At 32.3% G+C, this 15,201-nt stretch overlaps 1 protein-coding gene across 3 annotated transcripts; it reads right to left on the reverse strand.

Moving 5' to 3' along the window:
• Positions 1-346: 346 nt before the first annotated feature.
• Positions 347-8,255, reverse strand: LOC110410448 (VIN3-like protein 2). 3 transcript variants are annotated; one of them, XM_021420138.2, is made up of 5 exons: positions 7,848-8,255; positions 7,494-7,614; positions 5,615-6,293; positions 1,918-2,237; positions 347-1,762 (listed from the first exon to the last, which is right to left on the reverse strand). In XM_021420138.2, exons 2-5 carry the CDS (start codon positions 7,510-7,512, stop codon positions 564-566), a joined length of 2,217 nt encoding a protein of 738 aa, XP_021275813.1. In that variant the 5' UTR covers positions 7,513-7,614; positions 7,848-8,255; the 3' UTR covers positions 347-563. The 3 variants fall into 3 exon arrangements, with proteins under 3 accessions (XP_021275813.1, XP_021275812.1, XP_021275814.1); XM_021420137.2 differs by having other exon boundaries at positions 7,494-7,588; positions 7,848-8,254; XM_021420139.2 differs by lacking the exon at positions 7,494-7,614.
• Between the last annotated feature and the right edge of the window lie 6,946 nt (positions 8,256-15,201).

A 15,201-nucleotide genomic window follows, 5' to 3' on the forward strand; every position in this document is an offset into this window, starting at 1 on the left:
ATTTGGATTTGATATTTTGCAGCATGATTGTTTCCGGTCTTCAATTTTCCATACAGTACCTGTGTACACTGTACATAAGGTTGTTTCAACTACGTTTTCTTCAATATCAACAAATAAAAGCTGAGAAAAGGCACTCAAAATCCCAGCATGCAAATGTGATTTTACCTATTTCAAGTCCTAAGCAGTAAGCACTACCAACCCCAGAAACTATATATTTAAAAAAAGAAGAAATTTAAGGGGTTAATGCCTGTCATCCTGTGTGGATGCATCCGCTACTCTGCCTGTGACTCTTTGATTGCTAGTATTATTTTGGTTGGGACATGCCTCAAGAAATTATAGAGAAAGAAACCGAAACACCATAAGCCATGGACCGTTCTATAAAAGGATGAGAATTCTGGCATTCTTACATAATCATAAGAATGACAAAAGCTAATCGTAAATATAAATCATGGTTGGTTGACAGTCTAAATGAAGAATGTTATGGGTCTAAAGAATTATACTAACACAAACCCTGAGCAGGTTTGCACTCAAAAACTACTTGATCTCAGGAGGACCCATGGATGTCAGTGCCAAAGCTTCATGCAGAAGCCAGCAGGCACGACAGATGATTTTTTGCTTGAGATACAATCAGAAAATGTGTCCACAAGCTGCTCTGCAAGAGATGCTGGATCTGTAATGAAGATATCAACAAAGACCTTCACAATCCTTACCTCCTGTGGGGTTGCCCGCAAGCTGTACCAGGTGAGGAATTTCTGCCTAAAGTTTTTCTCAATATGTCCCTTACACTCTAACCATCTGATCACCTTCACGCAATGCTCAAAATCCGTATCTGAGAGACCATTTTCCACACATTCCTCATCCCGCCTCTCCCCACTTCTCTTCTTTGAGGTGCTGCCATCTTGGGGTTCTTCTCCTTTCCCAACACCATTCTCCAGGTCCTTGTTGCTGGACTTAGATCTCCCACTCCTTCCTGGTCCATCTTTAATTATTTCCATCCTGCAGGGAGTAATCGGCAAGCCAGCTTCTGAGCAACCAAGAAATGGCACACACTCAGTACCAGTCTGAACTGGGGCATCAGAGCCATCATCCGTGCTTGTCTCCTCAGTAATTGGGTCTTCTGATGTGTGCTTTTTCTCAACATTTAGGACAACAGAATCAGGCATAGGTCGAACTATCTCCATGGCACGTTCCCCACCCAACAGGGAAACTGCATCTGCTGGAACTCCATCTTCACCCAGGACAGTGCAGTTGAGAGCACCTTTAGAGAGATTCGTGGAAACAATTTTATCAGTGTCCTTGCAATATGTAACATAATTGTCTGCTCGGTCATCGTTCTGATCACTGTATGGAGTAATGTTATTAGTTTCATCCTCCACCGAAGATGGATTAGAAAGGCTGCTACAGTTAGTCACTGGGCTTTGACTTCTTTCCATCACTGGGCAGCTTGGGACTTCATCCCCACTACAGGCTGTTGAAATTCGAGCTTCCCATGGACCAAACTCTTTTGTACCATTAAAGGAGACAATTTTGAAATGATACTCAGTAGCTGGAGTTAGCCCTGTGACAACAAACCTTCTATCTGGCACACACAGAGTACAAGTTGATTTAATAGGGTAATCCCTATCATGAACCTTGCGATGCCATAAGGTGTAACCAATACTACTGCCTGGTAAAGGTTCTTCAGAACCCACAATCACAACAAGGGAAGTTGGACGAACATCTTCAAAGCGTACTATTGCTGGAGGAATTGAACTTGAACCAGCTGAAAATGAAAGACAAGTTAATAAACAAAATGATCAAAAAATATTTCATCAAAATTCACTTGAAATAAAAGATTACACAGGATTAACACTTCATCTGACGCTATAGAAAACCCATTTAATTTTGATGCTAAGAGTCCTACAAGCTAAAGATTACCTGCTACTGAATGATTTGGTGAAGAATGTGAGATTGTATCAAAAAGGATTTTATCTAGTGACTCCACAGCAGAAGAACAGAGTTTCTGAACTTCTGGCCCTGAAGAAAGCCTGTTGACAATACCCCTACCCATCTTCACAGGCAAACCAGTTAATGGACCTACTTCAGCTTCAAGCTTCTTAACAGCTTCATCAACAATCTCAGAAAGCTTTCGGTATTTTTCAGTCCCATTAAGAAGTTTTTGGCCTAGAGAGACACGATAACAAAGTATGTCCACCCTCCTCGTATCTTTTGCAGCCATCAGTTGTTTTCTCCAGCACCTAAATGCATATGGGAACTGATTCGAATCAGACTGTACATTGACATTCTTGATCGAATAAATGGCAAACATATCATTTAACACAATCAATATTTTTCGTTTAGTATTTTGCATTTACATGCATTCTTCCTAATATAATGTTGTAGCGGGCATTAAAAGAGTATCAATATCAAATTTAGTTATTACAGAGTTTCTATTTCCTCAACTGTTTTGCAGAAATCAACAGTGAATTCTAGGTTTTTCCTAGAAGATAAGAGAAGGTTCATAAACTAACATTCTCTGCAGCTTAGAGCCAAACCAATGAATGAGAATTCGATAGTGGCTTCCAGAATGCATTACCAACATTTCAAACATGCACAAGCGTTCAACAGAGTAGTGAAGTAAAACCGAGCCAAAAATACTGAAGTATACTGTTTTACTGTGACAAATATGTACATCAACGAGAACAAAAAATTCCATGAGGAAAACAATATCTTCGGTTTCAGTATCTAGAAATAATCTAAATGAATAGAGGAAAGGGAGAAGTTTCCTTTGTTCTTTCCTCTCTGTGTGTGAGTGTGCCTGTGCTGCATTAAAGAGAAGAGAAATCACAGAACACATGCAACATGATGCTTCATGAAACATGCAATTGCTGATATGGAATAACTAACACAACAAAACATGTAATTTAACATTATACCTTGAGCATATTTTACGTTTCTTTTCCCTATCAATCAATTTATGTTCCATTCAACTTTGTCTCTAAGGAGACATAACTGATTCATATCCTACTACAGCAAATAGCAAATAGTTGAAGTAATACTTATGGCTCATGCTGTAAAGCATAGGCATATATCACATGGCCAAGGTACAGCATAAGAGTACAATCCCAGCCTAGAAACATAAAGCTACGCAAGAAATGGCAAGAATGAATGCCCAGTAAAACCTTTAAAGTGGGACTTATCAGGTCTACAATGTGACATGATGGTGTAGCATACTCCTTGAAAAACCAAATTCAAGTAATCAAGAAAAATATCAACTGAATTGCATTTCATCGTGATCTTTGAGAAACTAACAACCTTACAGCTTTAAATTTGTAATGACGTATATAACTCCTGAAGGAAAAATCAGTCAAAACTAATTCTGAAACATACAAGAGGTCTTATAAAGGCCAGTGTAACCTTTCAAAAAAAACTAAAGGCCAGTGTAATCACGTAACTACTCTGTAAAATTAAACATGATGGTGCTTGGAAAATACATTGATCAAGAAAAAGATTATTAAAAGTAAAAAACTGTAACTTTGGCACTTCCACATCCTATATGCCCTGGAAATTACAATGCACCATTTAAACTCACAGAAGAAAAGTAACCATAGGAATCATTGGTTAAAGATGCACAAAACAACTTCATAAGTGAAAACAAAAAAGCATGTCAAAATGCCAGTATACACAAGATGACTATGATAACAAATACTCTAGGCTCTAGAAGATAAAAGAAAGGAAAGCAACAACAAAATATCCTTACGTTAACAAATCAACCGACCAGAGTTAAAATATTCAACCTTTTTCTTGCACCAATCTAGCAAAATTAAGCTGAAAATTAGATTCACAAAACCAAAAGATTTACAATGATAATCATACTGCTAATTCTTGAAGTACAACTCCAATCTTCATGCTTGGAGGTAATTCAACTGCCATAACTCAATTGCTTATTCTCAAAGAAGTAGCAGAAGAGACGGACAGATATAAATGAAGGGAAAGGAAAATTAACATATGTTCAACTGGCATATTACAACTGAAGTGATATGAAACTTTAGTACACTAATATGTCATGGTGCATGAGCCAGTCTGTAGCACAAAACAAACCAGAGTTTTCTTGATAATAAAGCTGGTATGCAGAATTAGTGGTGTTATGCAACTATGTCAAGCTAGAGATGCTAAATCGAAGACTGAAATTCTTTGGAGAAAACAGTAAGATATACAACAAGAAGCCACCTAACAAAGGCAAGAGATAATTGGATTGAAGATTAAGGGTTAGTCATTAGCAATTGCTTCTAAAATACCATAGAAGCCCCATGAAAAGCCAGGATTATCCATTCAACCTAATCGCAGATGAAAACGATATCGACAAACCGCCATGAAATGTATAACTGAGATAGAAACTCAAGATATATAAATTTAATTAATGATACATCAGGAAATTATTGTTGAGGGCTTATTCCATACCTCAGAGCAGGTATATTCCATGTTGCCCAAACATTAGTTTAGAATGCAGAAGAACCAGCATAAGACGGCATACATTTCTCCCCAATTAAAATGAGGATCCACGTTCCAGCTCCCTAGATCCCTTATATGATCCATAAAATATTATAATACTATCAACAATTTCCTAATTTTCAAAAATTTTACAAGTTATACATCTACATCAAAAATTCCTCAAGTCAGTAAGTACCTTAGTATATCTTGAACAAGTGGCACTCTTTTTCTTCAATTTACAAATACTTGTACTCTTAATTAAGTTTTTAAAATATGTTGTTTCACATTCCAATATATTCTCTCACCACTCCTGCAACCAAGTAACAAGGTATCCACATTCATTGGAATTTAAGTGTGAAGATATCGTTTAAGCATCTTGGTCCATTTTATTCAGAAGATTCAGCCATGGCAGCTACTCCTTCAAGCCAGATCAACCTCTCTCCATTATGAAACATTTCCTTTATTGTTATCCATTGAAATATAAAAGTTCTGAGTTAATCCCTTCATAATATCACATTGAGACCTTAAAGAAATTCTTCAACTTAAAAATTCCGTCATCAGGGGCTGATGCTAATAGTATCTCAACCATTCTGTTACATAATTGCCAAACAATTCAAATTAATGTCAACAAATAAAATTAGGAACAATTGGAAAAAGCTGGATGGAGAACAAAAACCATCCATAGGCAACAGCAAGGTGAATTCACTCACATGATTAAACAAGCTGCAGAATATCATCAGAGGAAAGTTTCATATTATCTAATACCAGCAAAAGTTATTTGCACATCTTTCATCTCCAAGTGCTTATTAATCACAAGCATGAGGATAACAATTGAAAGAATCAAAGAGATAAATTTAGGATCTTCTTTAAACAAATTACAAGTAAAAAAGAAGTGTTAATCAATTAGCAATTATGGTCATTGATAAATATCCATACTGTCAGGACCAAAAGATCTGCAAGCACCACAGTGAAACAGAAAAAAGTAAAAACTCACTGAACACTATACCACAGAAAGAAACACACACACAAAACAGAAACACAGATAAATATAAATATAAATATATATATACATATATATATACAGTGAGAGAGAGAGAGAGAACGAGAAAGACAGAGGGTATAGAGAATATCTAGGAGAATTTACCCGAGCAAATCATTTACTTTCCCACATGCTACACAATAAAAGCTCCCATCAAGTCCAGCATGTCGTCTATCTTTTCCAATACCAGACTTCTCATGTTTTAAAGCACATTCAAGATGACATGACATGCCACAAGAATTGCCCAGGAAAGGAGGCTCTGAGCTACAGATTAACCACAGGCTAGGATCCTTGTTGTCATCAAACTTATAACAGATGCAGCAGGAACACCTCTTGCAAAATGCATCTTCTTGCCTCAAGGTAGCTTTGCAAGCTGAGTTTTTGCAAAAAATAGCATTACTCATGTCATTGCCACCAGTAGTGATTGCCAGATCATTCACAGGTACAGGCAGTCGGGAAGGATTATCAGTTTTCCTCTGCCTTTTGGATGTTCTCTGGCCATTTGTTGGGGAAGGTTGGGATTCCGGATCTGTTACACCCTCATGTTCACCAGAATTCTTTTCAGCTACAATTTTCAAAAGGTTTTCTATAATTTTCAGCTTAGTCAAGCCAGTATATTTCCTTTCCTTCCCCATCTCTGCACATAGGATCTGTAAAATCTCCTGACGGCTCCAAGATTGTAGCATTTCAGAGGCCCTATGTGTCCTCTTTGATAATTCATAAACAAGTTCTCTCTTTTCGTCCATACTTAATTTACTACATTTTGATGGATCAAGTGCAACTCCTACAGCCAAGGGGACAGAATATTGCAGGTTAACAAAGTGGAAGCAAGAGAAGGTACCCAGATGAACATGAAATCTTAATACTTGTATTAACATGACAAAAATGTTGGAAATATTAAACAAGAAATTTATATAATTATTTTAAAAAATATATAAAATAAGAAAAAAGAGCATTATGTAAAGATGAGAAAAAACAGTAAAAACCTCTAACAAATTCAATAATCAACAATCCTTTGTATCTTTGCCTGCCTCAGAGATAACAATCATGTTTTCCACGCCAAGCACTTGACATGCAACAATGACAACCAAAAAGGTAACAAAAGCACTAACAACAACACTGAACCTCCTAAAACTCTTGATTGCTGTTTGCTAATTACTGTTACTAACCAATTATGACAGTCATTCGAGAAGCTTCACAAGAATTAACCTAATATTAGATGTCCTAATAAACTTAATTAATCAAACTAATAGTTGACTTGCACTAAAAAGGACATTCCAACTTACATCAACTACCATGCATTGTTTACAGGACAATCCAATATATCTTGATATAGCCACCTCAAGTAAGGGATTGAACACAATGCCCTTTGACTTTTGAAAACCTCTGGCTCTTCACTTTCAACAGGGTTGTCAGACAGGGTTATTTAGGACGGTAGCGTGCTCATTAAATATGAAAACATGATATATTATAAGGTTAGTTCTGCTTCACATACGTCTATATAATGCATTCACATAATAATATGCTGAGAAAAGACACCACTGGCATTATGCATAATGAAAGCAAATACAGCAAGGTAACAGTCAAATTCACCCACCACAATAAATTTCTAAGAAACCAATATACAGGATGCTGAACAAATCAAAAGACAAGATGGTCTCAACTTTCCACGTATTTCCAGAAAAAGAAAGAATAATTTAACAGAAATCATATATATTTAAAAAAAAAACATATTTACTGATGTCCAGAGACACCCAATAACTCGATTAACCACAAGAATCAGAAAACCAAGAAATAGACGAAAAACTGAAGCAATTTGACTATCATGCAAATTGCGAGTCCTTTAAAAGATCTAAACTTTATGACTTTAAATAAACCAAAACCGAAAGCAAAAACAAAATATTCAATGCCCAGATTACATATCCCTCACAAATCTGAAAAGAAAAGGAAATTACATTACGAAAGAAGAAAAATAAAAATTTACCCTCAAAACAGGAATCCATGGCTAAAACAGCTGAATAATAGGAGAGCACTCAACACAACACCCACATTACCATCAAAACCCCAACTTTTTGAAGCCTGTGAGCAAAAAAGACAGAAACTTCCTATTAAAAAAAACCACCAATTAGAAACAAAAATACTAACAAAATAAACAAACAAACAAATTCCTTTAAGAAAAAAAAAAAAGAAAAGGGGGTAGAGAGAGAGAGAGAGAGAGAGAGAGAGAGAGAGGGAGAAATATGATGATGATGATGATGATGATGATGGGAATAAGGCATAACAAATACCAAGAAAGGAGGCTTGAAATTCAGCCACAACAAAAGAATCCATGACTTACTTGGGGTTGAGAGTTGAAAGCCTTGCTTATTCCTATTCCTTCTCTCCTCTCTACATAATATGCAAAAACAAAAAAATATATATATAATTTTTTTTTGTTGTATTAAATGGGTCCTCCCTCTTTTTGTTGTGGGAATTCGATTTTGTTTAATTTTTTATTTTGAGGACCCGAAGCAGTAATGAAAGGGAGATTCGAGGAGTGGAGGAGTTGTTCTAATGTGAGAGAGAAAGAAAAGGGAGGAATTATATAAATACTAAATAATAGTTATAATAAGAGAGAAAAGCGAAGGAAATAGTTGAGTGTGGAGTTCTATGGGCTATGAGAGATGAGGAGGCGATGCAGTTGAGGATGAGAATTGAGAGAGAAAGAGGCCGAAAGCCGCTGCATGTCATCTTCTTTTTCACCCTCTCTCTTCACGTTACTCCCTTTTTTTATATTTTTTCTTTCTTTCTTTTTTAATCCAATCATTTCTTTCCTTTTTTTCCTCTTCCATTTAGATATTTTCTTTTTTTTTGTGATAGTAAACATTAAAATTAATATTAATACAGAGTCAGTCACATAAACAGTAACAAATTTAAAATTTTATGTAAAAAATAATTATAAAAAAATTATTATATATGTATCAAGTTTTATATATTTAAAAATTAAAAATTAAAAGTGACAACTGTCATCCTGAATTACACTCAAGTATGTGATTCATTAATTGATGTATTATCTTCTTATTTAAAAAAATAAAATTCAAATCTCTTTTTTCGAATTATATAAAAAAAAATGTCATCACCAATCACTCAACCAATAAATATAAATAAACTGAAAAAATAGAAAAAATACAAGTTTAAAAATAAAAAATTTGAAAAAATAATAATAACTTTTACCTACTCAGACAGGTGCAGTCAAAATATCTATTTAGGGACAATTTTAATATATAGTTATACAAATATGATATTAATGTCTACATAACACTAATCTATACAACCATTTTCCTCAACAATTAAAATATACTTTTTGTGATTTAAATCTTGTTCGGTTTTCTAGACATTGTCTTTAAAAGGAAAACTTTTATTAAAATTTCCCTCAATTCAATTAATTCAAATAAATTTTAAAAATAATTTAACCTGCTAAATCAAAACCACCCTTTCAAGTTTCATCCTTGTTTTGCACGCGATAATTAGTATCATTTTATTCTTGAGGGGATACAACATGAATTTTCAATTTTAAAATCATATATTTATACTGTTATCTATTGTCGTATAAATCATATTAAGTAAAGTTTTAGATGTTTGAAAAAAGAAATAAAAGTAATCACTCTCAACTTTTTGTATAAGTTTATATATGAAATTTTTTGACAAAACAACAAATACTCTATTAATTAACATAGTTTACAAGGCAACTCCAAATTTGGAAAAGAAAAAATCGAATTTTATTTTTTAAATAAAAAATAATGTACTAATTAATAAATTAAATATTCAAATATAAATTAAAAAATTATTTAAGTAGTATGACATATCTTTTTCCAGGCAGTTACTTTTTTATCTGTTTTATTTTTGCTAACACGAAGGAAGAGGTGCAAAGTACCGTATATATGTATCAAAAGTGGTCCTATAAACCTTGGTCTGACACTGCCTTTCATGGTTGGATAGCTCTTGTTTGTACCACTTACGACTCGGTAGAAAGGTCCAAGGTAAAACTGTAAAAGTACCATATTTTGTTATTCGTCAGTTTTTCCGTTGTCCACAAAGGTTAGGGGGTAATCCACTTCACTCCACCCAACCCAAGTTTGGATACAAAATTATTATTAATTTTTATAAATAGTTTAAAACTTCACTGTAAGTTTAGACGAAAATTAAAATATAATCATCTTAGTTTTGGTACATAAATCTTGTATTATGAAAATTGTGTGTTACTACATAGATGAATGAGGTATATCCTATTCATAATTTAACTCTAATTAAATATTGTAATCTAATTAGATGATAAAGTTGTATTATGATCTTAACTAAATAATTTATATAATTATTTTACCAATTAATTTGAAAAAGAGGCGAGTCAACTTTAATGATAAGATATGAGAAAAAGAATACTTGGTATTTAAATATTTGTGCTCCAAAAAGGGACTCCTTCAACCACAAATCCACGATTCTCTTCTTGTTGCGACAAAGCAGGTAGAGAAGGAGAAGGCACACTTTGCAGAAGTTGTATCATGTGCTTCTATCCCACCGCACACAAATTAAATAAGAGAAACAAATCATACAATCCATAGTATTAAATTCAAGAGATAAAAAGGGTGTTTGATTTGGCCACTTTTAAATGGGATGGCCCTCTCATATTTAATATACTAGTGTCTTTTGGTGTCTGAAATCCCTGCACCAACGGGCAAAGGATGGAAGTGGTCGATGACAGCAAAGGCAGGCAAGTTTTTTCTTCTTCTTTTTTTTTTTTTTTGAATTTGAAAAAAAAATTAAATTTTATTTTTAAAATCAAATACTAATCAATAAATTAAATATTCAAATATCACAACAAACAAGCTTGTATCGGATTGACATCTTATTATACTTATTTGTACAAATGATAATGCTCCCGATGCTAGCCATTTGCCTTATTACTACGATTTTGCCATTTTCAAGCTTAACGCTCGATAAGTATTATTTTGTCCAAAATGATAATTTTTTCCTCATAAAAGTTAGTTACTTCTCCTACCATTATATTCGGTCTCAATCTTTTCCAACTGTTTAACATGCGTTGCCCGTAATTTTAGTCCTGATATGGCGGCCAAAGACTAAAATTTGAAACTTTGTCTTTTCTCAAATGGTTAGATAAATGTGGTTTATTAAGTAATAGTTAAAATAGTTAATTACTTTTCGTTATTTTATAAAGAGTCAATTACTTTTTGGGTCACCTAATTTTGTGTAATTTTTTGTTTTAATCATTCAATCTAAAAATTAATGTATTGATCATTAAGGTTTATAAACATTTGTTTTGTCACTAACGGATTTTTCATCCGCTCTTTCACGTGATTACATCCGCTTAGTAATTTTATTTTAAAAAAGAGTTTTTTTATTAATATTATTGTCACAAAAACATAATTATGTGACAGAACAATTGACATGAAATGCAAAATAGGTATTTGTTATATTTTAATAGTGAATGACTAAAATAATAACAATTATAAATATGAGGGACAAAAATTTTACTTTCCAAAATTAGATGACAAAATAAAAAAAATCTTAAAACGCTAAGCAACTAAAAAGGGTAATTTCCTCTTTTAACAAAGTAATCTTTCTTCTTCTTTCTCAACAAGGAAAGGTGGCAATAATTTTAGTTGTGCACTGCAAATACTTCTTCAAATTAGAGCTCTTAGTTATGAGGTCATCCTATTTGTGATCTTAAGTGATGATTTTCTCCATCACTTGAGCTTAATATATCGTATTAAACAGCAAGGTGATAATCACATTAACGCCACTCTTTTTCCAAAATCTCATTGATGCTAGATCATCAATTGGCATGTATATAATTTAGTAAAGCATATACAATTTGATAGGCAATATTGAAATAAATATACATAAATATAAGTTGATATGAAAATAATAGTATAAATTACACTTACATATGTTGTGTATGTTTGCATATCTATTCTTGTTTATGTTTCACTCGCACACATACATATAACTTAACATCAAACTTGGTACAATTTATGCAGTTAAAATTTAAATATTGTATCACATGCTTAATATTCATAGTTTATACTAACCTGTAAGGTATTGTCCACTCTGATATAATTGGATTTCACTATTTAATCTCTTTCACGATTTTGTCTCATTAATGAAGTTTCATAAGTTAAAAATGATGTGAACACTTAAATACTCAATTTCACTCTAATACATACTGGATTTGAAATTAATGACTCTCCTTTGAGACTATGACATCCCCCACTCCAATTGGGATTCATTATCCTCAATGACAGATCGCTAGCTAGTACCCTATAGTCGATCTATCATGGTCCACACCAACTTGTAAGGTATTGTTCGCTTTAATTTCACTAGGCTTTATGGTTTTGTCTCACAAAAAGAACCTTACAAGTTGAAAAGGTGTAAATACTTAAATACCCAATCTCATTCTAATACACAATCGATGTGAAATTTATGACTTCCTTCTAAATATGTGACCTTAAGGCTATCACTTTCCCTTAATTCTATTACTTTAAACATACTCCTTAACCAATGAGAAGTAATTAAGACTTGAAGAATGCCGGTGACCACACACCCCAAGTGGTACATGATTAATTAGGATTCCACGTTATTGGTGGTGTAGAATCAACAAGGGTGATAAATTACAGCCCCATAATGCTCTGAACTGAGCCTTACTATATATTGACCTTATCCATATCTTATGAAACTTTCATAGTGAATATTATATATATATATATATATATATATCAATAGTTAAATTCTAAATTAGAATATTTTCTCTCCAATTTAGATACAATAAAGATTTTACTTGGTTGTTCTTAGATATTGCAATTTGGGTGTAAATATAAGAGTACTTGCTATCACAATTTATTTACTCATATCATGCAATTATTATTCATGAATTTTTTTTATGTACTTGTTTCTTAACCATTTTCAAAGAAGGCAAGAACAAGTGAACAACAAGTGTATCAAACTAATGAATGATTTCTATATCTCGGTAGAAAATTGTGAAAGATGATTTATTGACTGAAAAACATATCAAAATGACACTTTAATTTGTCACTATATTATGACTCAATATTAAATTTTATCATTTTACTTTAATTTTAAGGGCATAATGCTAAAAAATTCCATTGAACTATTTAAGAAAATTTAAATAAGTCTTTATCCTTTTATCATGATCAATCCAATCTTTGTATCTTTATTTTTAATTAAATAAGCCTTTATAACTAATGATTGGCTAAATGCAATTAAACAAAATGTCTATTGCCATTTTATGTTCATATAGCGATGACGTGGTGCTAATATAAATAGTGAAAAATACAATATGACTATGTCATCATGTAATATAAATATATCATGTCATTATCTATTATGATATATTAACATGTCATGTTAATGCCTGATCAATAATACTTGATATACAATGATAAGTGACATTTTGAATAAATCAACTATTAATCATAAATATTTATTTGACTCTAAAAAAAGGTTTAAGGACTTGATTAAATATAATAAACGTATAAAAGTTTATTTAAAATTTTTTAAATAGTTGAGGGCTTTTTGTAGATATTATGTCTAATTTTATTGAATTTTGACACTACATTTTCAATTATACTAATTTTAAGACAAAAAGTAACGGAATTGAAATATTCCTCACAACATCCTGTTAATGCAAGCTTATCTAGAAATTGAAGGATCCGTGTGCTTTGAGCTTAGGATACGTTTGGCAACATCATTGCACCACTGGTTCGAAAATTTGCTAAATTTGGAGCAGATTTTGCACCATGTTACTTTTTCTATGTGACAAATGGGCGATGCCCACGAATTTTGTCTGCTCTTGGGAGTAACGACGACTCCACGACATGGACTGGATGCCATCACCCACTTTTCATGAATTTCAATGTAACCTAAGTACCTAACCCCCTAGCCTTTTGCTTTCTTTTATATTTATTTTCCAAAATTGACAGCTGATAACCTAATCCTTTCCTATTAGTTACATGCAATTTACCGGATTGACTCAGCTTCTACAGCATGCAAATCTAGCATGCGTTGCTTTTTCTCTTTTGTGCGCTGTGGCTTTTCTCACTTCATCATGCGTTTCCCACTCGAATTTCAACTTCACAAGAGAACAAGAAGCTTTTGGAACAATATTATATCCATTGTTTGATTTTGGATATCCTAGGTTAGAATGAATATTGAGGGGACTGGAAATCCATAAGATAGGAGAAGGGATACCTTTATTTGCATATATATCCCAAGACTTAGTAATCCTTATAATTAATTACCTACCAAGTATATCATCGTTGTCACCTATATGTATTTGTAAAAGGGAATAAGAAAAACTATATATTAACTATACTTGCATCTTTGTGTACAAGTATATTAATTTATTATCAAAGTACCTGCAAAATTGGATTTATATATGTGATTTGCTCGTATGAGGAAATATTTATAACGTGTAGCTGGCGTTGAAGCCTTGAAGAGACTTTGTGCTTTCATACCAAATAACTTGTAAAGTAATGAAAACATTTTTTAAAGACTTAAGATTTCCTAGGTGCTATATCTTTACTTTCATTGTAAAATATCTTTTCTAATTAATACTACTAATTCATCGAAAGCAACATAAGATTCATTCATGATCATAAAAGGACACAAGTGCCCCTCTCAAGTCAGCTTCATGCAAAGATGCTTATCCAACAATAATTCAAAGAAAAATATAAAAAATTATGATGCGGTCACGTTAACGTTCAACTCCACCAAGTTGCTCATCTCTTTATATATAATCCGTTCAATTAAGCTAAATACATCATTGTTCATACAAGAATATAAAAATACCCCAAAAACATAATTGTTTAAATAGTTAGAATTTGAAATTTCATTTTGGAGATAGATGAAGTTCATCAAATACTTATAATAAACGAATTACCGTATGTAAAATATAAATACAAGAAGAAAGTCTCTACACTATTAAAGAAAATTAAAATAAGTCTTTATGTTTCTATTATGTTCAATCAAGCTTATGTATTTTTATTTTGGACCAAACATATCATTATGATTAACAATTGACTAATTATTATTTATCAATATATTTTTTATTATTTTATACTCACATAATACTAACGTGATCATGTCATCATGCCATATTAGTATATCATACTATCATCTATTATAAGATGTTAATATGTCACATCAAAATCATATGACATAGAAATGATAAATGATGTTTTAATTAATTATAGTTAGTCCATTATAATTTTTTTATCATTAATTATAAAAATTTATTTTAACTCGAAATAAAATATAAAAATTTATTAAATAAATAAAAAATAAAAGTATATTTAAATTTTTATCTGAATAATTCATAAACTCTGAAATATTATGCCTGGATGATACAAGTTTACATGGGTCATGTTGGGCATGTGGAATGATGCTATTGGAGCTTTGAAAGAAATTGATGCAGTGTAAAGCCATATATCTGAGTTTTAATAATACAACAATATTAGAATTATATAAATCGAGTGGAATTTAAAAATATATAACTGATGGGTGACCGTGAACTCGACATCTGCCTAACGGGCCACAGAGATGATAACGAGAGATAAGGAGCAATATGGTTGGACGCCGACATTAATATTTAAAATTTGTCAAAAAGGATTTGCACAGGA

This window comes from Theobroma umbraticum, unplaced genomic scaffold, assembly GCF_002168275.2.
Source record: "Theobroma umbraticum cultivar Fairchild unplaced genomic scaffold, ASM216827v3 scaffold_56.0, whole genome shotgun sequence".
Taxonomy (NCBI): Eukaryota; Viridiplantae; Streptophyta; class Magnoliopsida; order Malvales; family Malvaceae; genus Theobroma; species Theobroma umbraticum.

Bases quoted from the DNA above. Each gene is read 5' to 3' on its own strand.
- LOC110410448 (XM_021420138.2), bottom strand. The intron at 2,238-5,614 runs GTAAATTCTCCT...ATATGCATTTAG, and splicing joins AAAGTAAATGATTTGCTCGG to GTGCTGGAGAAAACAACTGA. The intron at 1,763-1,917 runs GTAATCTTTAGC...TTTCATTTTCAG, and splicing joins ACCAAATCATTCAGTAGCAG to CTGGTTCAAGTTCAATTCCT.